Source organism: Micropterus dolomieu, linkage group LG03 (assembly GCF_021292245.1).
Source record: "Micropterus dolomieu isolate WLL.071019.BEF.003 ecotype Adirondacks linkage group LG03, ASM2129224v1, whole genome shotgun sequence".
NCBI classification, from domain to species: domain Eukaryota; kingdom Metazoa; phylum Chordata; class Actinopteri; order Centrarchiformes; family Centrarchidae; genus Micropterus; species Micropterus dolomieu.
Window position 1 is genome coordinate 20,548,404 of NC_060152.1, and position 24,950 is coordinate 20,573,353.

At 39.6% G+C, this 24,950-nt stretch overlaps 1 protein-coding gene and 1 long non-coding RNA gene across 2 annotated transcripts in view; one reads left to right on the forward strand and one right to left on the reverse strand.

Annotated features, from left to right (window-relative positions):
* The window catches only part of LOC123967956, a 5,522-nt gene extending 2,402 nt beyond the window's left edge, over nucleotides 1-3,120 (reverse strand). The window contains exon 1 of the long non-coding RNA XR_006824379.1: nucleotides 3,079-3,120. This is a non-coding gene — a long non-coding RNA (uncharacterized LOC123967956). The remainder of the gene's footprint in view (nucleotides 1-3,078) is intronic.
* The window catches only part of col14a1a (collagen, type XIV, alpha 1a), a 152,170-nt gene that overhangs the window by 118,452 nt on the left and 8,768 nt on the right, over nucleotides 1-24,950 (forward strand). The window contains exons 40-47 of the mRNA XM_046044596.1: nucleotides 6,165-6,218; nucleotides 14,442-14,495; nucleotides 14,622-14,693; nucleotides 17,650-17,685; nucleotides 18,929-18,995; nucleotides 19,227-19,418; nucleotides 22,724-22,801; nucleotides 23,747-23,902. Of these exons, the coding sequence (XP_045900552.1) occupies nucleotides 6,165-6,218; nucleotides 14,442-14,495; nucleotides 14,622-14,693; nucleotides 17,650-17,685; nucleotides 18,929-18,995; nucleotides 19,227-19,418; nucleotides 22,724-22,801; nucleotides 23,747-23,902 (709 nt within the window). The remainder of the gene's footprint in view (nucleotides 1-6,164; nucleotides 6,219-14,441; nucleotides 14,496-14,621; nucleotides 14,694-17,649; nucleotides 17,686-18,928; nucleotides 18,996-19,226; nucleotides 19,419-22,723; nucleotides 22,802-23,746; nucleotides 23,903-24,950) is intronic.

Here is a 24,950-nt window from a genome sequence, read left to right on the forward strand (position 1 = left end):
CGTCACGTTGCCGTAGTCCAGCCGGGGGGACGTAGACAGCCGCGCAGAGAAGGGTTTATTCCATGATCTACACAACTCGTTGTGCAGATCCGGAAAAAATGGTAGGGGCCGACACCGGGGTGGTGCTCGGTGTTGCAGAAACCGCTCATCTAGTTTGCTGCCTGCCGATGGCTGCTGCACCGCCTGTGGCCAATCAATGTGCAGCTTGGCCACGGCCCGCGTCACCACTTCCAACAACTCCTCGTATCCTGGTGAGGGCTGATGACGTTCCGTTTCCTCTATGCTAAGCACATCTAGCTCCTCAGAGCCAGATCGTGTCAGCTTTTCCGGACTCGTCCCTCGAGTGGGAGAAACCGTGAAACAGGCTCCCGATCGGGGACGAGGGGAAGAGGACCGGAAAAAGGCCTCAGCCGTTCCGGCACCCTCGGCGATCTCGCGTTGTGATCCCCAGGATCGGAGCCGCCGCGACGCCTCAGTGACCGCGGGGCCTGTGCCACGAGGGGAGTGCATCCGACCATCCTCTAGGAAGAGAGCCGCTCGAGACCTCAGCACCCTCAGGGGCAGGGCCTCGCAATGGTCGCAGGCAGCCCCCTCGAGAGCCGCCTGAGCATGCGACATCCCCAGGCATGAGACGCACATCCCATTGGTATCACCTTCTGTGATGAAACGCTCACAACGGAAGACACACTGTCGGAATCGCTTTGACATGATCTTCTGCTGCTTCGTCTCGATGTCAGGTAGGAAAATGGAGCTTCCAAACATATCCAGAGTGCCTGCTGAATAGAAAGAAGCTAATGTGTCCTATGTGCCGGCGTGCTTATATACCCCCTCCGGTTACGCCGTCACACACTACCGTTCTAGTAACACCAATAGGATTGGAGTAGTTTCATTCATAGTTCAGCCCTGCCACGCCCAGGGGCATTCCCATAGTGTCGTCACCGACGCAGTTCGAGTTCCCTTGAAGGGGAACAGAACGCAGTCACTGATGGGAAGTGATACGCAAAAGTGTTTCTGAATTTCTACCGATTGTTTTCATCACAAACGTTTTTCTCAGAACCAATAACCCCTTCACATAAGCAGAGAACAAGTAGTTTCTAGACCAGCTCACCGAGAACTGCAACGCTTCCTGATGCGCTAGCTGGCTGTCCCTCTGCCTGCATACCCTATTAATAAAAGCTGGTAGTGCTGCCCTGTGCAGCACTATGTTACCGGGTAATAATGTGTTTTGTCAGAGAGAGGAATATGAATGTGTGTGTGTGTGTGTGTGTGGCTCAGTGCGGGAATATTGTAGCTTCCAGGGCCCTGTTGTAATATATGAGGGACCACAGAGAAATTCACAACTCTAAAACATCAATTATCTCTCTCTCTCTCTCTCTCTCTCTCTCTCGCTGCAGTAAATATAATGTAACCTTGTCATCGGCGTCCCCTCCACCTCAGTTTCAATTTGACATATTTGAAATATGCCGCTGCAATGAATCGCAAAGACTGTGTGTTTGTCCTTCTTTCTCAACTCTCTCACTTTCTTTCTGTTTATCAGTGTGCGTGTGGGTGTGTTATCAAGTAATTATTTTTGTTTTGACTGAGGAATATAGATTGTGTGGCAGTGATTTGAGCCCCCAACCTACCCCAACTCACTACGCACTAACAAATCTTGCAATGTTTTATTTAAACATTTTTATCATTTATGAGCAGTTAATGATGAATACTTAATATTTCATATTAATTATGAATTATTAAAAGTTACATTACATTATATTTTATTATGTACTTACAATAAGTGCATTCACCAATGTGGATAAAAACCTAGAATTGGCAGAATCATGCAAGTACATCAACATGATCAAATACGCTGAACTGCTTCATGGTTTAGAAACCATAAACCATAGAGAAAGAGTTTTGTTTTTTATGGGCGATGTGTACAGTTTCTGCTGTCCTAATGTCAGTAGGGAGCTCGTTCCACCATTGTGGAGCCAGGACTTGATTTTGTTGGTGCTACTGGAGAAGTTATAGTTGTTGACAAGTACATTTAATATACACACATTTTTCTTATGTCTGCCTATAACTAGATTAGGGCTGACCCCCAATAATCGAAGATTGGATGCTTCAATGGGCAGAGCCTGATTCGACTGTCACTCTCACAGTCATGGATCATGCCATTTTGGCGATATGGGGGTGCTCAAGGTCTGATTTTACATAGAAATACCAGTTTTCTCCCATTAGGTTAATTTACTGCCTATTCCAATATACATTTCAATCTTTAATGCTGTAAATAAAGATGTAAAAACAATAAAACTTTCTATAAATGTTTTTAAAAGTGCGTAAATAAATCCAAAATTGTAACCCTAACCCTGGGTCATCAGTGCGCATGTGTAGGCGTAGCGTGTGATGTGTGTGTGTGTGTGTGTGTGTGTGTGTGTGCGGTGGCGGAAGAGTAACAATTGAAGAGAGTGGTTTTGTGCAGAGTTTTTCGCACCTCGTGGGACATTTTGATAATTTATCACCGTTGATGAACCACACAAAGAATATTTTATATACCCGGCAACTTGAAATAGAAATGCGAGGAACCGCGACGTGCATGTAGTTGTTGGCAGCACGGCAAAACTCACACAAGACCGGTGAATGACAGGCGAGAGAGAGAGGAAAGGGTCTTCAAGAAGTCTCAGTTTAGCTGGAAATTTACAGTGTAAGTTGAATGAATAGAGACTGCAGCTCTGCAGCTTCTCAAGATTAAAGCGATTAAAGATTAAAGATTAAACTACATTATAGTGTGTTATAAACATGTGTTATGTATTATATGTATTTGTATTCTGCTTATAAGAGCTAAATAGAGAAGGGGTGTAGAGGTTAAAATAGAGTGTTACCAATGTAAGTCATTTTAGCGTGTAATTTAAAGAGGTGGTATTATGCTCATTTTCAGGTTCAAAATCTTATTTAGGGGTTGTACCAGAACAGGTTTACATGATTTAATTTTCAAAAAACATCATATTTTTCTCATACTGCACATTGCAGCAGCTCCTCTTTTCACCCCATGTGTTGTACGTGCAGCTCTTGAGCTACAGAGTGATGCATCTTACTTACGTACAAAATCTTTGTTGGGAGTTGCACATGTGCAGTTCCCAGGTAAGGACTACTAGCCAATCAGAAGCAGCGAAGGGCGGGTCGTAAGAAACAAGGTAGTGTGATCCAAATCAAAGCCGCTTCAGACTGCGACCGTGACCTATCAGATGGTGTAAGTTACTCAAGTCCACAACCACACAACATCATTGTTCCACATCTTACAATAAACCACTACAAAAATCACCATATTTCAACTCAATTTTACATAAAAAAAATTGGCCAAACAATTTGAACGTTTGCTCAGTAGCTTTCACATCAGGTGTAACGTTAGCATTATAGTTATAACTTTAGCTGTGTTAGCCAACGTTTACAACAACTCCGCACTTGAACAGTCTGTGAAGTTACATTTCCGTGTTTATTTTAAATATAATTCACAACCAATAAAGCATACTTACAGGTTGTGATTGTGAATTTCCAGGCCCAAACAAGAGTTGGAGTTGCATCGTCTTTTAGGACTAAACGTTGAACTGTTACCGGTGTTCTGACGATCTATGCTGCCTTGCCGAAAAATGCTACCATAGCGCAAATCGATAGACTCGACTGTACTCGGCCCTGCTCCGTTTTCCATTGCAGATAGTACCCAGAGATAGTATGTAGCTTGTCGTCATAGCGACGCCACACACAACTGCCCCGACGTAATGTATAATGCGACACACACCAGCGATCCACACAGCTTTCTCTTTTTTAAGTTAAAACGTTTCAACATTCCTCAGAATGTAAAGACAGATAAGCGGTATGAAAACCTTCCAGCTGTGTTTTCCTCTGCCGTTGTTGCTGCAGCGGTCTGTGTGACGGCGGGAGCAGAGGGCTCTGTGAGCGGGCGGCTGGCCGGCCTCACACGCTCCTCCTGCTGGTTGGCACAGGCTTCCCCCGCAGCCACTTGCGGAGCTCCTCAACTCCGAAAATATTCAAGCACATTTTTGTTTCGCCATCACTTCTCGTAAAACTGTCAATATTCGAAATCTACACAGCTGATTTCTCACCTCAAAACTTCTCAGAAGTGGATTTAGTGATGGAATTCCATACGAAAACCGTAAAATATAAAACTTTCTAGTGCTGGCCTCTGTCTGGTGCAGCAATGATGATGCAGTGAATAGTGAATATTCTCTCTGACCAATCAGCAGTCTGTCGTGTTACATTTTAGTATCCCTCAGCTCGCTTGGAACCTCACGGAGGTGAGGTGATACGAAAAAAAGTACCTGGAAGCAGGTACAGGTACAACATTTCTACAATGGAAAACCAAACAAAGGCGAGTCGAGCCAAAGGGCCTCTGCTCAGATTAGCTTGGTTTGAGGGCATGCCAGACCCCGCCAGCCACTTGGCAAGCTTTATGACGCGTTTTCATTGTGATGTCACAAGTAAAGGAAGTGAAGGGCTGGACTACAAACGAGCTGTTTCCAAGCAGTTAAGAGCAGAGCTTTCTGTGGGAGATGGGAACTCCCTTTGGGCTTTTTCACTTTGCAAACCTGTTACATGCACAAAAAATATATATAATTTAATAAAGGAGAGGGGAAAAAATTCTTAAAGTGACAATATCTGTCAGTGCAGTGAGAATATTTCAACCGGTTTCCAGTGCAAATGAACTTGTTTCATGTAGTTTCTGATATCACATCTAATTTTTCTCAATGATTCTTTGTGATTTGAGTAGGATTTGTCAGTTGCTGTTTGTGAACACATGATTCAAATTTGTGGTTAAGCAAGCAAAAGAGTGAATGTAGAGAGGGAGCAGCTTTAAGCAGCTAGAGAACTGAGCAGTGAATCAGAGAAACATAGCCACACCTCTGCACAGCCCTGCGGGAAGGAGCCACATTGCTGGATTTTGTGTGAATGTGGCTAAAGTGCATGCTCTGCGCACAACAAAATAATAAGAAAATACAGGTAGAGGACAGGGTCTCTGCAGACACAGACATGGCCACATAATTCTAGTGGGTCGTAACTGATGATTGAGAGGGATTATTTTTGTCTAAACTTTGTCCATTCATCCATCGTCAACCGCTTATCCTGTGCACAGGATCACGGGGTGTCTAAACATTGTTTATTAAGTGTGGTATGTCTTTAAAGACGTAAGTTCTATGAAGTTCTTGAAAGTAGCTGAACTAGCCTTGCTGCACTAGCAGATTTTTTCACGGGCTTTAGGACTCAATTATAGTCAGAAATAACATTTTAAGATGGATATTTTTGCAGTGTATTCCTCAGTCTCAGTATGTTTTGTGCAGCTGCACTGGCTTACTTCCCTGCTCCTTGTGTGTTTGTGTGTGTGTGTGTGTGTGTGTGTTTGTGTGTGTGTGGAAGTTTGTAGATACACATGTGAAAGCAGCAGGAGAGATATTATTGCCAATGTCTTGGGAGAATCTAAACAACGGCACATCATTAATCACACTAGGCCTGGCCTCTCCGACCCTGTCCTGTAATTTGTAGAACCTTTAACAGTGTTAACTGTCCTGTTTTATGAGCTGTCTGCTGCTAATACTGAAGTGCAGAGATAAATCACCTCAACACTTAATCCATGACAGTATTTTGGAATCGGCTGTGAGCATTGACCTGTAGAGAGGTGGATGAAGGGGAGATGGGGCAGGAGATGGAGCAGCAGGGTGGCCTGCTGGTTTAGAAACTGTCCTGTACCCTGAGGGTTAGAAGTTGGTCCTTTCCACAAATCAAATTTATGACCACTGTTGTCAAAGCATTGCTGAACAAGACAGCAAACCCCTATCTGTTTTAAATTGGGTTGAATGTGTATGTGCATTTTAATTATTGTGAGAAAAATTATATTCCTTGTTATAGTGTATGTAATTTGGCAGGTTATATACCCTTTAGAAATGACTGGACTATAATGGACTAGAATGAATAAATGAAGTAAATAACAACCTGATCCTAAGGACTGGCGGCTTTGTCATGAATTTGACTGAATTGTAATGAATTTCTTTGCATTTGCAGTTTAAATCTGCTATTCTTCAATTATTATATCTTTACTAATGTGCTACATTGTATATGAACCACAGTCAGTGTTGTGATAATAATTGAAACCTGCTTCTTTGTCTTTTCTTTAGGGTGTTCCTGGAAGCCCGGGCTCCCTTGGTAGAGACGGTCCTCCAGGAGCAAGGGTAAGATAATACACTGACATTATCTCAAATGGTTACTGTTACACAGCATACTTTGGTGGTTTTTGGGTAATATACAGCAGGGGTTTTCAAAGTCTAAGACTGCGGGCCAAAGTTTGGCAAAGTTTGGGAAACTGCCCCCCCCCCCCCCCCATCACGTATTTAGTTTATTTGGTAAGTTTCGCTCAATTACTGGATGCCTATAGGATCATGATTATATTATTTGATCCCATAGACGCTCAAGGCCAAGATAGCCTAATATTTGACATGACTTCTGACTACACCAAATAATTTTAAAAAAGGTCTGTCCTAAGGCATTTATAACTTTCTGACTCTGATGGGGGGAAAACAGTTTCCAAAAACTACTGTATCTCTGAACTCTCACAAATGTAGGCTATTCTATGTGATCTTCTTTTGATAACTAATGCAATAAGTAATGTAATATTGTTTCACTTCCATTCGCTGGGCCTCCCTTGAAACTGTTTGGAGCCCCCCAAAGGATAACCACCTCACACTTTGAAAACCCCTGATATACAGTATAGCATAGTGATTTTGTGATGCATATATCTGTTCTACTACAGTATCTATAATATACAGTATATGTAGAGGGGATGCTGTATGTAGAGATGTACAAAATGGGCCTTTTTATTGCGTTTTAAAATGTATGTGTATAAAAACACAGTGTGATTCAAAGGCAGCTTTTTTTGTGTCAAAAAAACAACTGGACAAGATAAACGCTACGTGCTGTACTATATATGTATGTATAATATGAAATAATGATAATGGCATATCTTTTTGTTGACACCATCCTTACTAGTTGAAGATATGAAAAAGACCATTTGGAAATTGTTTGACGAAAACACATGTAGGCATAGCAACATATTTTAAACAAGGTTTCTATCCTTGTAAAAAAAAAAAAAAAGTAAAATATTTTAAGTAATCAGGAGTGGTAAAACATGTTTTTACTCTCCATGTGGGGGCTTATTAAAAACACGGCTTGACATTTGTTTGTACTCTGGTTATGTTACATTTGCTTGATGTTGCTACTCCAACGATCAATGGTTTTTCAAAACTGTAATCTACAATCAGCGATTTGTGAAGCACGTCTGATATTTTTTTTCCCCAGATACAAAACACTTATTGCTAAGGGGAGGTGACAAGAAGATGTGTAATGATAATTCCTTTGAATGATACTGGATTTGAAAATTGACTGAAAATTGAATGCAAAAGACATGGTAATTCAGCATACAGTTGTTGTTATTATTTTAGGTGATATTTTAGATGTGCTTTTAGTAACACAATCTTCGTCATGTGAAAATATCTTTGGTTCTTTTCCTGCTGTGTAAAGTTTCTAAATGTCCAGCTGTGTTTGTCTGTATGGTTTTGTGTGTCTTCATAAAACCATACAAGTCTTCCCCTATAGACTGCCCATCTTTTGAACACAACATTCACAATAGATAACATCCCATTCATAAGGGCTCTGTGATACCAGCTGGCTGTAGTTGATACTGACAGAGGAATCAGGCCTTACAATACCCAACTGGGCTGTAAATAACAAAACAGAAATGCAGCCAGAGCGTAATGTGTCGACAAGCAGAAAGAGGAGGTTTTATCCAAATAAGTAACATGATAACAGAAGAGCTTTGTCCTGGCCGGCTCCTGCCGAGGTGAAACACTACACGTAATCCATCTGCTGTTTCTTTGTTGGCTGATGGGTCCAGACGCTCGTCCCCTCAGCGGTAGTTTTCAGAAGAAGTGTCCTGAAGGAAGGATACTTGTATGTTGGCTGGAGTTTCTTCTCACAATGCCGGATAGTTTTGGAGTTCACGAACATTTAGCAAGAAAAGCATTAAATCACATTCTGTTTAAGTTTAAGGTGCTGGTCATATAATAAATCAACTTTTTGATAATATTCTAATTATATGACCAGCACCTGTAATTAAAGGTCCCAACAACAACCATAACACTGTAAAATTAAATCTGTGCTAAATTCTTTAATCTGCTTTCTAGCCAGAATTTGACTACTTGTACTTTCATTGCTGACTACAACCCGCAGACATAGTGAGCAAGGTTTTGTATTTGTATTTATATAATATCTAAATATTACCTTCTTTTACAAACATGAATTAATATCAACGAGTTTGTGTTTTCTTTTAGCTCTAGGATACCACTTAACTCGCCACCAGTTGTTATCTTCCATTGTCAATAAGACTCATTAAACAGCAGTGTTGGTCAAGTTACTTCCAAAATGCAATACATTATTGATTTCTAGTTACTGTCATTTGAGAGTAATTAGTTATATTACAACATTACTGTCTCTGAATTGTAATGCTTTAAACTACTTTTGTGTTACATTTGAGTTACTTTCACTGCTTTTTAATGGCCGCATTATTCTAATAGTAATATGTGCTGCATAGGTGGGTTCTTGTGATGTGCAGAGTTATATCTGCAGATTGGGTGGGTCTATGTCATAAAAATGAACCTTCTGATTAACAGCGCCTCTCCCCAATGAGAAAAACACTGTGCGCATTTACGCACGAGGTACAGCAGCATAATGTCATTGATTATCTCTCGACACTTTGACAGGATCGGTCAGGATGAACTGACAGCAGCATCTCTAATCATGAAAGTAATTCATTAAAGCACATACACATAGCCTATAGAAATCTATTTATGCATGATCCTTCAGGGGAGCTGCCGTCTTTTTAAGAGGAGCCCCCCGTATTTTGCACCCTGCCTACAATCTCAACCATTGGATTCCCGCAACAGGAAATAACGTTGCTCTTTTACTCATGGATTTGTATTTCTGGTGCAGAAATGTTTCTAGGTGATGGTGAATTATTGAGAAACAAAGCGCCACTTAATTTCAATGCGTTGTAACGCTTGTTACTGAGATTGTAATGGGTATAATATTACTGAAATTGTATTCGTAATGCGTTATGTTACTGCATTACAGCAAAAAGCAATACATTACAGTAATTGCGTTACTTTTTTAATGCGTCACTCCCAACACTGTTAAGCAGCATCAATAAAGAGCTGCTAGAGATTTTACAGAACACCGTGTTGGATTGATAGGAAAACTCTTGGATTTAATCTAGAATTATTATTATTCACGTTAACTATGATTTTGGACTGGGATGCTAATTTTGGCTAGCGAAAACCAGGCTTAAAACAAATCGTACTTGAATGAAAAATGAACAGCCGACAGCCGACTTTACACAGTGCAATTAAGCAATTAAGACCAAAAACTCATTAGGAAAGTGTTTACTGAGGTAATAAATCAGGTGAGAAGCGGGGTTATTTTACCATTATTTCTATTGAAACCAGACTTCTTTTTACAACCAGAGAAGACGCCCCCGGCTGGTCGTTAGAAAGAATGCAGGGTTAGGGCACTTCTGCATTGGCTTCACTTTTCAGACCCAAAGTTTCCTGCTTGGTTGTATTAGGTAAACACCATCTGTCGGTCTGGAAGCATTCAATCCAGCTGTAAACCAATGCAAGAAGTTTACACCAGTTATTGTGATTTATAGAAAGACAACTTCACAGTTTGATTCTTTTATGATGCAGTTTACAAAGTCCTGTTCAGCTCTTTATACCTGAATCCAGTCCTGCTCACATTTTAGAATTACCAGCCCGTACTGTCAGACTCCCACACTTGCAGAATACAGTGCATATTACTAATGTGACTATTGAATGTAATCATGTGTTACTAATCAGGGAGCGATTTAGATGCTATAAATTGTGAGACATCCCCTTTGCAGCACTGATTATGACAGGCTTTGCACATCCGTATTTCATCAAGATGCTACCAATCTGTTGTGTGTTTTATATTTGTGATTGTTGTAGAGATGACTAGAAAGAAGATTGCACAATAGAAATGTTTGTTGAATCACAAAGAGCTAATTGTAATTTTGTTTCCATACACGACGTACAAAACATCTGAAGTCAGTACTTCCATTGCTGCTGAATAACTGCAACGTCATACTTGTTTGTTGTTTCCAGCAGTGTGCTCAGGCTGAATTCCCTCTAAATGTTTTTCTGTTTATTTTTTTCCCCTAGTGGATGCATTGAAAGCAGTATGGAAGGGGATTGCGGTGAAAACTGATGAGAATCAATTCACAAGATGTTATCAATGCAATAGCAATTTCTGTTATCACTGTTCATTTGACAGCGATATAGAAAGTAGAATTTAGCCAATTGGGATCAGCAGTTAGGAACAAGAACCAGTTTTTTTTTTTATGAATATTCATTCAAAATGCTTGTGCTACTTTTTAGGGTTGCCACTTAAAGCTGGGCTAGGCAACTTTGGAGAAACTACCAAGGCAACCAGATTTTGAAAGTATCTAACTGAAAAAATCCCACCACATCTCTTCAGGCCTCCCTGAGTGCGTGAGTAGGCCAGCTTGAATTTCAACTAACATAACAAAAAATGCTTCTGAAATAAATTGTCCACCCCAGCTTTAATGTGAGGGGGCGTTAATCTGTATCATCCAATGTGTACAAACAGAACAGGGGAGGCAGATAACTCTTTGTTGAGTCACAGTAAAACTTACACACCTACTGTACAAAACCTTTTGTGAGGCTTAAAGAAGCCAAGGCTGTGCTGCAGTGGCCAGTTAACAGTTGAAACAACAGTGACTGTCTCCTGGTTACTTTATTTGTCTATATCACAGTGAAACAGAGATGGATCAAGGAAAGCTTTAAATCTTTATTTTGTCATTGATGCTTGCTTTATGGAACTTTTTCAACTTTTTTTCTACTCAGGAACTCGAGTAGATCCAGAGTTTTTCTCATCAAAATTGTATTTTCTCCGTTCTCATTAAACTTCTACTTGAGTGTCCAGGCTCACCTCATAGCCCTTTGCAAAGAATTTTTTATATAAATAAAAAGTTCAGTATTGTTATAGAAGTTACATAAAAAGGACCTGCACTTTGTTGGTAATTCAGCGTGCATACAAAAATCTAATTTCGATTAGCCTCACCCCAGTTTCTTAGACAATAGGCCAGTCCTGTTGCAGCCTGGCTCTCAAAATATAACAGCATTGATTCATTTTCATGAGTCTGACTCCTGTGAGAGAAGCCAGGAGGCTGAATTTCTTATTTGAAACTCAAATATAAAAAGATTGACTATAATATAGCCAGTATTGGGAGTGTTTATAGTGTGACACCAGGCTGACTCTTGTCCCAGTGTCACATCTAATGCTTGTTTGCTTCACAGTGGGAAATGTTGTAGCCTTCTTCTTGTTCCAGATGTGCTTCTGCTCAGTTTGAAAGGATTTCAAAGTCAAAAGTGTTTGACTTTTTGAGACCTGGATATTGGGAGGAACTAAGTCTCCTCTAGAGTCCTATTACTGGGTTTACCAGGGCGAGTGTTTACTGTGTGACACCGGAGTGACTCTCACAGAGGAGTTTTCTGATGTCACATACTGGCTCAGCTTTTCAGAGAAGCTCATGCATATGTTATTGTTTAATAAATACAGATTTTGTCATGCAGTCAAACACTGGGTTTTGGTATATGTATTTGGAAAGAAAATATCCCCATGAGAATTAAGCTAAGCTTGATATGCCAGTGGGGAAAATCCTGCTTCAAGATGGGCTGTCCCTCTTTGTCTCACCAAATGGGATTAGAAAAACTGTACAAGCAAGACATAACACATGTCCAGAATACTTTCTAAGAAATCAGAGGAAATGACAGCTATAGTATTTGCTTCATTGTTAGCTCCAAGATTAATCCTCTTTAGATGGAAGGCTGTCTGCCTTTCTCATTTTATACCATGGATCAATGGGGTGGTGATGGAACAGTGGATAAGACACATGCCTTTGATGTGAGAAACCTGGGTTCAAATCCACTGTGAGACACCAATGTATACCTGAGCAAGACACTTAAACCCTTGTTGCTCCAGAGGCGTGCGACCTCTGACATATATAGCAATTGTAAGTTGCTTTGGATAAAAGCTTCAGCTAAATGAATAAATGTAATGTAAATGGATCAAGAGGTCATGATGTGTCTTAAAATTGAGAAACAGAGATTTGCTTTAAATGGTTCACTTAAAAAATATAATAGAATCTGGCTCCCCTTTATTGTTTATGTGGAGAATGTGTCCTTTCTGGCATATTGATTGCTAATCTCATTCATAAGTAGATATTCTGACTTTTCTTGAGTGCTAATAAAGATTTTAATACATATTTTTTTGAGGATATTTATTTTCTGTTTTCTGCAGAATTAGATTCTATTTGTGATGGTAGCTGACTGTTTTTTGCTTTTTTCAAATAGTAGATTTTTTCACTTAATATTAAATAACAGAGTATATAAAACCACTTTTCTACCAAAAGTAACTGGGACTTTTTAGTCCCTGGATCTCTTTTCAAGAAACTAAAAGATAAGAATACATTTAATGCCAACTTACGATCTCAGGCGGACATCAGCGAGACTTGTGTACTATTTGACTATTGATTGTGATTTATTGGTTTGCAAACAGCAGTGGAAAAGAGAGGAGCAGTCGTAGAAAACGCCCGACATGCTCAATTTAAAGCCAGTAGCCTCTAATCGACCATTCAGAAATTCACAAAAATCACTGCAAGACAAGCCCCCTGGAAATGTTTGAAACAGATTAATTGGATAGTTAATCACACTGGTTGGACTGTTCCGCTTTCCTGCGTGTGTTTTTAGAAGTTTATAGGTACGCTGTTGTGCTGATACCTCTTGTCCAGACTGTCTGTGTGCCTCCTCAGGATGAGCCCTTTTGAGTCTTTGAAAATATTTCACAAATTATGTGGATTGAGGGAGCAAAAAGTTAAGAGTTAAAGTTCAGAGAAAGAAGGATTTAACAATAATGTTATCCACTTGCACAAGCAGTTGATATTGACCAGCAGCTATGTACAGCGTGCTAACCTCGACAGCCCAGCTCAGAGTGTGCACAGAGAGGAGGCGCTATTCACAGATTGGTCAATCTGAGAGCGGGGCAAGGGGGGGCTGAGCGAATCGATGTGCTGCTATACAAAGAAATAAGATTTTAACCCATTTTAATTAGTAAAAAAAGTAAATCAGTATGTGGCAGTCAATGTTGATATTGGGCTGCCACAAATAAATCAATGTATGAGACAGTTATATTTATTTTTGCCTTGATCAATATATCTTTGCAGTACACTCTCATACCCATGCCATTATGATATAAAGGGTTCACCATAGTATGACCGGCCTTTTCTGCCATACAATGGAGTTTTGAACTTTATGTATACCCTAAATATATGGAGTTGGCAATTGATTTTTCCTTCTCGGTCATCTGTTGTTTGTACTGTTAACATTGTTTGTTGAATAAGGAAAAATTTGTGTTTAATGCGCCTTCCGAGTTTTTCAACTTAACATATTTTTATTCAATATCTGACACATTGGATTCTCAGTGGTGTCGTTCTTAATTTTTACGCATTTTTTTTGTTTTTAAATTATGGCTTCTGGCCTTACAGGGTAAACTGAGTTCCATATAAGGAGAGTGTCCATGTTGAAAGGTCATCAGGCTCTGTATGAGACCACAACGTAACTTTAGACGTCCAAGCTAAAATGAAAGCATTAGCTGAACCTCAGGTTAAACTGTTTTCCAGGAGTTCAAGCTTCCAAAATATGGATTAATAGCACTGAATTTGTTAAGTTTGACTGGCCCATAAATACAGAGATACACCAGAGCCATCATCATGTTATCATATGTCATGTTATTATACGTCATATTTTACACATTATATTATACATTGACAAAAACAGACCTACAGAATTGTCATACAGTAGGTAGGAATGTACTTTTAAAGTGAAAGCTGCAGTTTTATATTCATGTGTTCTGTTCAAACCACAGCATCATGGTGAAGACATTAAATGGAAGAGATGGTTTAAACAGATTTTTATTAAAACATCTAATTGTGAAAAAGCCAACTGTCAGGAAAATGCACCTGTTTTGTACAAACCTTCTGAAGGTAAAAACCTAACACAAAGGTTTAATTGGAGGCATTTTTTTTGCAGATTTAGAGGTTGGACAAAAGTAGTAGGTGCCACAGTTTCCATCAGTTGATTGTATGTTAATTGTATTAGAAAATATCAATGTTACTGTTGGTTTATTCTGGAGACTGTCAGGAAATTCCTCAGGTCATTTAGAAAGGGCTTTTGCAAATCTAAGTTCAACTTACAACTGTGAAAGCACACCTAATATTTAATATACTGATTGTACTCTGCTTCTCTCAGGGTCTGCCCGGTAATAATGGACCACAGGGACGGCAAGGACCTCCTGGACCCGTTGTAAGTCTTTTTTTCTAATAATTCTCTGCATTGTTTTGTTTGGCAAATCACCCTGATACGTGTGCTGACTGATCCTTCTGCTTCCTGTCACCTTCCTTCTTCCTCTCCATCCTGTCTTTCTCTCAGGGAGCACCGGGAGCACCAGGAGCTCCAGGATCTGGTGGATCAGCAGGGCCCCAAGGAGATCAAGGACCTCCTGTGAGTGAAATATTTTGTTTCATTTTATTAAGATTGGTGTAAAAAAAACCTGTCTGATAATGAATTTTCTCCAGACACAAGAACTCTATAGAAATACATGCAACATAGTATTAACTGTGTAGGATGGGAAAATGTTTGTATTGTCTTACTGTGATTTGACCTGAACCTTATCAACCAACCTGCATGTAAACCAAACAAGGTTTAGGAACTTTAAATACATGCTTAGTTTGCCCTAGTCTCACACATTATTCACTTAGGAGAGTTTGAAATAACTTAACAATAAAACAAGGAGGACATGACCTCTCCACTCTTCCTCCTTCTCCGATTTCTCCTCTGTAGATGTTTGTCTCCCATCATGCCTCCCTACATTACAGGAGGACAATATCAGAGCTACACGTTTGTTTAAATATAAATAACATTGCAGTTTGGTTCCAACTCTGACAAGGAGCTCATGCTTAATGGATTGTTTATTTTGCTTCTTTTTTGTCCTGTTCTCCCTTCAGCCTGTTAGTATTGGACACATTCCTCACAATGTATCATGTTGTCATGACATTTTGTTAATAAGGCTGATCTTTTAAGAATATGCAAAAGACAAATCCTGGTACACTTATCTCATAAGATGACTAATAAATAGTGCAGTGAGTCACATTTCTTTAAGCTCTGCAAAAGGAAGAAGAAAGATGTGCAAGTGACACAACAACGCAGAAACACAAAGCACAGGAACGGATGCAGAGAAGATGTTGCATTCCAGACTTTGTGTAATGCTAACAGGAACAGATGATACTGTGATGTTGGTGACAGCTAATCTAGTCTCGGGTCAGCTCTACAGGCCAACAGCAAATTCTGGCTCAGAGAGGGAGCGTTATAAATCACTTACAGACACTCTTTCCTCCTCACACACACACACACACACACACACACAGACACACACACACACACACATATACAAAAAATAACAGTGAGAGATCACATCTGCCTTGTGTCTCTCACATCGAAGACACAGACATCTGACATGAATGTATGCACATGCAGCAAACACACAAATGGAGACAAAGTCAGCTCACACTTTTCTAAGCCACAATCTCCTAAACATCTTAAACTTTTAGTTTCAAACTTTACCTGAACATTAAATTGCTGATTCAGTCCCTGTTCTGCCCCCTGCAACCCTTCGGCAGGTTTCTGCTGCAGGGTAATATTTTTCTTCTTAAACAAGTGTTTTTTTATCTGAAATAGGAGCCATTTGTGTCTGCAGGGACATTTAGCATTTTGCTTCATCATGCCATAACTGACCTTAAGATGTGGAAGTCAGTCCTACCAGCTTTGTCAAGGTCCCTCACATCTGTCCCACTGAGACATTTGTTCAAGGACAGTGGATTTATACCATCGAAGCCAAGATAAAAGGCATGTAAAGATGCAGAGCAGCAGGACATTCCAGAATTTCTTGAGCTTATGTCACCATGTCTAATGTGAAACCCAAAACAGTTCTGTTTTAGGAACGACATGATTCATCTGGAAATGTTGTCCTCTACCTATCAAGATCAATATTCACAAAACGTCCTACTACGGAAAATAACAAATCATATTTTATTTGTAGCTTATAAGTCTTCGCAAAGTGACTCGTGTCCCTTGTCGATAGCATCAAAATCCACCTCCAGGCATTTGGATCGGTGATCACGTTTTGTTTACTGTTTCATATACCTCTGAATTGACAGCTGGCCTCACAAGTCTATCAAGTTGTCGTAGCACTTGATGATGTCCTGAGAGTGCGGGAATGAGTCCAAGTGTGTGTCTGACCTGGACAAAATACTGTTTCTGAATGCGGTTTCCAATGGCTTAATTTATCTTGCTTGTCTTGGTAACAGGTCGCCTTATGTCTGCCAGTTACAAAAGAAAAAAGCAACAATCTTCCTGTGACTGTTTTATCAGTCCACATTGTAGTGCTGTGCAAGAGGAAATAAACGTACTTCCCTCTGTGGATGAACTGTAAAACATTTTGAGCGAAAAAACACTGACTGTATTTGACAGACTCTGCATATACAGGGCACTCTGGGAAGATAGGTTTGATAAAACGATAAAAGAAATAAATTTTTTTATGAGAGATACTGCTGTGTTTTTTAAGCCCAGATACTTTCTTTGGCTCCGTCAACCATGTGATTTGGTTTTCCCATGTCATCCTGATAAGGCGGTAGACATTTATATGCCCAGGAAGACTCAGGCGATCCAGGACAAGACTTTTATTGTGTAGGAGACCTGCACTGAAATTCAGCGGCTGTGTTAAATGTTGGCACCAGCTTTCTGTCATCTGCAATATAATATGCACATGATATGCCAGGCCTGCTCACACATTTTCTCCCATTCTTCCTTATCCACCAACCAACTCACACGCAAACACTCAGCCAGCCAGTCAGTCGGTGGTCAAGGACATGTTTCCCCCAAGATAAACAAGCCTTTATTCAAAAGCTGTAATAGCATCAAACAGATATTCATCATATCAGCTTATTGTTCTGTAGCCAGGAAATATTTGTCTTTTATTTGCCTCTGGATTACAGTGCGTTACACTCCAATATGCATTCACAGTCTTTATGTGCCTGGCAGATTTTTGTGTGTATGTGTGCTTTGTGCACAGATATGCATCTATGTGCTCTCCAGTGTTGGCAGTAGCAGAAACCAAGCCAATCCAAGGCACAGACATTGCTCTCTGTTTGTGGGCACATAAGCTCATGTATGTGTTGCCTTTAGGACACAAATAACCTGGACACAATGTAAATGCATTTAGTTATACCAGCTGTTAGAGAAGGAAAAGTCTGTGTGTGTTTAAGTGGCATAAAGAAAAGAAGAAGGATTAAGAGTAATGGGGTGGGGACAAAGGAGAGAGGGGAAGAGAGATGAGCATGGCTATTTCTGAGTACACATCCCAGTCAAATGTTTATTCTCCTCCTGTGCTTTAATGTTCCAGGGTCCTGCTGGTACCAAAGGCGATAAGGGAGAACGAGTAAGTCATTTCACTCACACACCTCAACCACTATTTAGAGAAAATCAAGTTTTACTGCTTCACTTTGCAGTGGAAATGTTATTATTTTGCTGGCGTAAAACTCACGACATTTACTCGCTGATGCTTCACACCCTTCTTTTGAAGAAACCAAATTACTCTCCGGCACCCATTCACTGTTTCTCCTTCGTCTTTTGCATCAACGTTCACTTTATTTTACTCCTTCAACCTTGTTTATATAACTACATCAAATTGGTGTCTGTGATTTAAATTTGCAGCAGACCAGGGTCGGTATTTTTTGTTGACACAGTAGCTGCCGACGGCTTGAGAGACATGCTACATGCCAACTTGAATCGTAACCCGTAAATTCCTATTCCTGCCCAAATTTAACAACTGTTAGGCACATTTGTACCTCGCTGTGGTTAATTTACGTTGGACTCTACATGAAAGTCTCTTAAAAAGAAGATGACAGGATTTTCTCCTTGGTGTTGTGCATTATGTGGCCCAGCTTTGAATATTCTGGTTAGTATCTTGCATAACTCATTTCACATTAAATTATAGGGTAATAATTGAACAGGGGAAAAGTAAACATTTAATATAAAGTTTTTTTCTATAATATGTATTTTGCTATATAGACATTAGATGTCACATCAAATGATTGTATGATGATGATTAGTACAAGGCAAAACAGGAAACAGTCAAACAATGACACCATTTTGATTTAAGATGCACGTATGGCTTTTCAATATTACCATACATCTTATAGTAGAGGTGTGATCAAGACCGCTTTAACATCTTCAAAAACAAGTCTCATAACAATCATAATAGCATAATAGCATCTCATAATTTATATCTTTTCGATGGAATATAATTTAAAAGTGGTTTTCCAGCGATTTGGTACTTATATAAAGAAAGATGGAGGACTTGACACATTTTTTAAAAACCTGGTCAAAATCAAGGCAAAATGTGTTACTCGACTCACTTAAAGTCAACATACAATACAATACATACAATTAAATTGTGTAATTTACCAGTACTCTGTACTTTGCTGTCATAAGTGTTCTATCTGTTATGGCCAATATAGAGTGTGGTATAAAGGCAGAATAACACACCCACAAAACTCCCGCCCACCAATTTATCAACCACTAGTCTGGGTGTTTATGTTCCTGTGGTTGCCCAAAAAGAAAAAATGGTACCGTGTGATTGTGTAATATCAGGCCTTAAAAGCTCCATGTTTGTTCTTCAGGGTGATGTGCAATCCCAGGCTGCTGTGCGTGCAATTGCACGGCAAGTGTGTGAACAGCTTATCCAGAGTGAGTAATCATTGATTTTTACACATTAGCACCACATGTTATTGAGTACAATCTCTTTGCTGAAAATGTGCCATGTGACCTCTACTGGCTTCACTTCTTTTCTTTTCTCTTCTTCTATTCTTTTCTCTTTCATTTGTGGTACAATATCATGATGAAGAAATGAAAATTAATAAAAGAAATTCTTAAAACATCAAAAAGCTCATTCTAAATCACCTGCTTTGCCGCTTGCAGGCCACTTGTCTCGCTATAACTCCATACTGAACCAGATCCCCAGCCAATCGTCGGTGTCAGTCCGAACAGTACCCGGACCACCAGGAGAGCCGGGAAGGACAGGCCCCCCAGGACCTCAGGGAGAGCAAGGCCCACCCGGCAGGCCAGGCTTCCCTGGTAGCAACGGCCAGAACGGACAACCGGGAGAGCGAGGTGAGAGAGGAAGATGTTTGAAGAGTTATTTACAGGATGCACAACTCATGTCAAGAGAGAGGCCGACAGAGGAAAATATACTTGGCAATTTCCATACATATATTACTCTCACGGTAATGTACAGACTGATCACAATCCATATTTAGCTCTTCATTGTTTGGGTTGTATCTAGACACTCTGACGACATGCTATTTTATGTTAGCATCACAAATGGTGAAGAAAGATTTGAGTATTTATTTGACCGCCCTGAGCAGGTGATAATCCAAAGTGGAAATAAGATGACATATAAAATTTGGAAAAAATATACTATGCAGTATAGAGGATTATGGTTCAGAAAAACACACATTATATGAGGCCATTGTGTTTTCTTTTATTTATTTATTTAATGCCTTTATTACAGAGCTGACAGGAAATGAGAGAGAGAGAGAGAGGTGGGGAGTCACATACAAGTTCCCTAGTTGGACTCCAGGGACATTGTGGTTTATGGTCAGCCCCTTAAATACCTGACACACCTAGGCGTTTTGATTCTCTACTATAGTTTACAATTAACAAATGGGTCCCTGGTTTGGAAGGATGAATTCTATTCTATTAGGTAAATTGGGAAGTGTGATTCACACACAAAAGTCTGTTTACAGGTCTTCATTAAAGTTGTGTAAAGCCTTTTTGTGAAGTCTGATAAATTAGCTAGAGTGATGTCAGTAGAGTCATTATTGGTTGGGGCCAAAGACTGTAAGTTTGAAAATGTTTAAAATCTGTCAGTGTGGAGTTAGAAAGAATTGAGCTTACCAGACCCTCTGTAGCTCGCTCCTCATCTCTGCTTGAGGCTAGAAGCTCAAGGCTACATTAGCCGCTACTAACATAAAGCATCAGCCAAATGGTCAGCGGCCCATGGAATAAACAAGAAGATATCTCTGCTTCTGCTGTATCGTTTTGATCATTAAAAAAAAACTTTTTCTAACGAGAGACATGATGCAAAAGAAGTGTGAAGACCACACTATCATTTTAATTGCAGACAGAGATATAAAGATGACAGTACAAATATTCAATACTGTAATCAGCTAACCCAAACTTATGATTTCTATAATGATCTCTAATTATTAACCTTAAAGTGCAATTGATGTACTTCAATCTGTTAAAAAATAGAATAAAACAAACTCTTAAAAATGTATAAAGTACTCACGTGGATGTAAACATTTTAGTCCATTTTAATGCAAAACAAAAAAGTGAACTTCAGGAAAACTTTTTTTTGTCCTTTGCAAAATATATTATTATTATAACTGTCTCGATTTTTGTCTTCACTTCCATCATTTCCTGTTGGTGTCACTCTGAATGAGTTATATATCCAGCTATTTGGATAAAGATTGTTATTGTGATGTGATTGTATAAACCTCTGCTGTTGTAATAAATGTTAACGTAGAGCAAACGTGTCCAGCTGTTTGAGGGCCATGTGGTTGTAAAATAATCAAAAAGCATTACTGTATGTAAAGTGATGCATTTTCCTTGACAACAATAGTCAGGGTCCATTACTGAGAGAATAGAACAGAATAATGCGACCAGAAAGTCTCCATGGCTCCAGTTGGAGCTTCAACCTGCCCGACTGTTTGCTGCTATTCGTGGTCTGGCCTGCTCTCTGAGCTCTCAGAGCTCCCACAAGGTTCAGTCCAGGCCAGAAGACAGTAACTCCAGTATCCATGAAGTCATTCCCCCTGCCTTTATGAGGCTCCGTCTTCATCACTAAAACACGCAGCCCACACTGAAGAACCACATACTGAAAGAGCCTTCACACGCAACAGGGTTAGGAAAGCTGAGAGCAGTCAAACGGCTGTCAGGAAATGTCCAGCATGGTTACGTCCTCCTCAGTGGTTCAGACCTTTTGATTCTCCCCAATAACATTTACGACCTGCAGTCACTGGTACCCCCCCACCCCCACCCCACACACACTCATACTTTATTTGATTGTTTTATAGGATAAACTGAAACTAGAGTAGGCCACATATTATAAAAGATGTCTGGCTTACTTAAGAAAATTACACGTTATTAAGTCAGATGGTCCGTGTAAGGCTGATACCAGAATGAGGAAGAAAGCTGCGCTCAGGCTCAACAGATGAAAGCATTATTAACCACATACAATACTGTCCCGAGCATGTGTGTCAGCTAGCAGCCTTTACAAAGACAGAATATCGCAACAGTGTAGAGAATATATTTTTTACTCGAGGTAATGTAAAATGTTTTCTCCTCTACCTCCTTGTGTTTACTTCCTCTTTACCGATGCAATTGATTAAGACAGCCATAAAAGCAGTGGGACAGAAAATCTGCAGATCACCAGTTTTATGTGCTTCTCTAATATTAGAGTGAATGAAAAATATTCCATTAAGTCATTCAAACAGCTGCAGCACTGGACAGCAGCGCAGAGCTGACTCCGGGTCTGACATACATTTTATTAGACTGATCATCCAAGAACCATTCATCCAGCATGTTTCTCCAAAAGATTTACAACGTAAAACCGATGTTGGAATAGAAAGTGCTGGAAGAATTATTTAGATAATACTCCATTACAATTAAACATCCTGCATTCAAACTCAAATCCAGTCCAAATTAAATGAGCAAAATTGATTTGAAGTATAAAATGTCGAAGTAGGCATTCTGAAAAAAAAACTGGCTTTGATATTTTTATTTAATTAAAACTGATGCACTAGTATGTACGTAGCATTTAACTATTATAGCTGGTTGTGGTGGAGCTAGTTTTAACTGCTTTAGTAGTTAGTTAGTTTATTCATGTGGTTACCAAATAAGGGTTGGTCCTCCAAAGGGTCCCAAGATAAATCTGAGGGGTCCAGAGAAAATGAATGATAGCTGGACAGATTAAACAACAAAGTTTGGCGTGACAAATCTCATTTTGTGGACTTTTTGTGGATAAAATGCTTTTTTGTAAAAATAATTATTTGACCTCTTTTGTCCCTCAAACAGTAATTTGCAACCAAGTGTATAGGGGAAGTGCTAATAAGTCATGGATATCTGAAGGGTTTTAATCTTTAGAAATGCAATGTATTTTATAAGCCTATTATAATATAAAACTATAGCTCTCAGATAAAAGTAGTACAGTAAAATGTGCAGTATTACCCTCTGAAATGTAGTGATGTAGAAGAATACAGTAGTAGAAAGACTAAAGGTTAAGGACAAGTAGTAAATGGTCAATTTTGCAAACACTTAATATACCCTTAAGCAGCTGTGTGTGAATAAAAAAAGCAAAGTGAGATGTGATTTTGAGTTTAATGTGGATCCCTTTGAACTGTGTTTGTTTCCAGGTCTGCCGGGAGAGAAGGGTGAGAGGGGGAATCCAGGCATTGGGAGTCAGGGACCTCGAGGACCACCCGGACCTCCAGGTAAGATACAGACCTAATACACAGTCCTGAGGGTGCTTGATAAGCTAAAACATCTGAATCCATTCACTCCAGTCTCGATACTCAGATAACATTTGGAGGTAATGTAGCCTTTTCAGGATATGACCATTTAGAGTTGTTCTGCTCCTGAACATTTGTCCTTGTTATTTTCTAGCTGCGTCCTGGAGCTAGCTATGTGGAATGTTTCCTCTGAACACAACCAAAAATGTTTTAAATATTGAAACAACAGAACAGCACAGAGACTTAATGGATCTGTTTTTCTCTCTATTAAATCTTCGTCTGAGAAAAGCAAGCAGACGTTTTGGACCATGAATAAAATTCTCTGTATTGATTTTCCTGTGCACTGTGTGGAGTTTGAGGTTTGTGTTATGAAAATATGTCAGTGCTGGGATTTTCTATTTACTGTTGCGTGATCAATACTCACAGAACAAGCTGACAAAACTCCCTGAAAACATTTATATGATCAGATAACTGCTAAAAAACTTCCACAAACTTCAGTATATTTAAAAGGAAATATATATAAGTATACAGGAGAACTCTGTCTTCATCCGCTGTGCTTTTCTGGCATATTTGTGGGACAATAATTTTAGCACTTGGCAAGTGGCACTCCCCTCAAAATATTGATTTCATATTTCTGCCTACTGCTGACATGAGTCCTGATGGAGCAGTTTCTCTTCTGTAAACAGAAAACAGAAGCCTCTGGCTAAATGTCAGCTAAGAACTGTGTTGTTCCTGCTCCTGCCCCCAGGACATTCACTATCATCTCCCTTATCCAGAAATGACAATCATGTCAATGGCACATTCTCGCTTTATTTCCCTCCCCTCTCACCAGATGTCACACTGCTGGAGTCCTTTTACCGAATTTTTATTGACGACTGACTTTGTATATTAGCACATCTTTGACTCAGACTCTCCCTCCATCCTCAGGTCTGCCAGGTGAAGGACGGACAGGCAGTCAGGGCCCCCCCGGTCGGCCTGGAAGCCCGGGGACACCGGGGAGGCCGGGGAATCCAGGTAGCACAGGACCAGCTGGCTCACCAGGATACTGTGACCAGAACTCCTGTATTGGGTACAACGTTGGAGGTAAACATCATCCAGCTGCTGTTTAAGCATCGGTAACACTTCACTTGAACCCCCCTTATTATTTAGCATTTAGATACATATACATAAATTTAAAAGATAGTTTAAAACACTATATAATGTAGTTGTAAGCCAATATAAGTAGATTTAAAGTTTTTATTAAGATAAAGTATTTGTTAACAATTATAACTTCTCCTAGGAAAACACATTTTATATTATGTGTTTTACTATATTTGATTCAATATCTGTTTGTATACCAGTATCCACCTATGGGTGCCCACATAAGGTGTTATAGTTGCAGACAAAACATTAATAAACATCTCATAGAGTAGTGTGTTATAAAACATTTATTAAATATTTATATACTCCTTATGAATCCGAAATGATGGGGACTAACAGTTATCAATTGCCTAAGCAGTAGGTTGATGCTCTAAGATAATAATCTGAATAAACTGAAACAGCTTGTTTGGGTTCACACACACATTCTCACACCAGGGAAGTGCCAAGAGATGCTCTCAGCATACTGGAGGCCAGTGGTTCCCAAACTGTGAGGGAACAGAGGCCCTACAGGGGAGCTTGCATTACAAAGATGAAGAAAAATGTGGAGTGATACAAACGTAGATGCCAGCAGGCTGTCATGATTAAGGGTTAGCAAGATTTATGTCATGTCAAGTACAAGATGACAGGGAACAAAAGTAAAACAGGTGATGCACATTGAGCAGCCACATCAAATGTCAAATTCAAAACATGAAGAACCTATCTTGCTTTTCTTTAGTGTCTAATATCTAAAAGAGTTTGGATAAAGTTTAGCTGGCATTATTCATTTGCAACAGAAATGAATGAAAAACATGTTCTTGACAATCTTGTTGTTATTTAGGGGTTTTCTTTCGGCTTCCAAAAGGAGAATAACAAGAAAAAAAATGCTTAGAAAATGCAGCTGTAGACAAATGAACACAAAAGCACACATTGGTACACTGAAGGTCAGGTTCTGGCAGTGGAAACAAAAATAATATTTTTAGTGGAATATGTTCCCAAACGTAGTCAAAACACA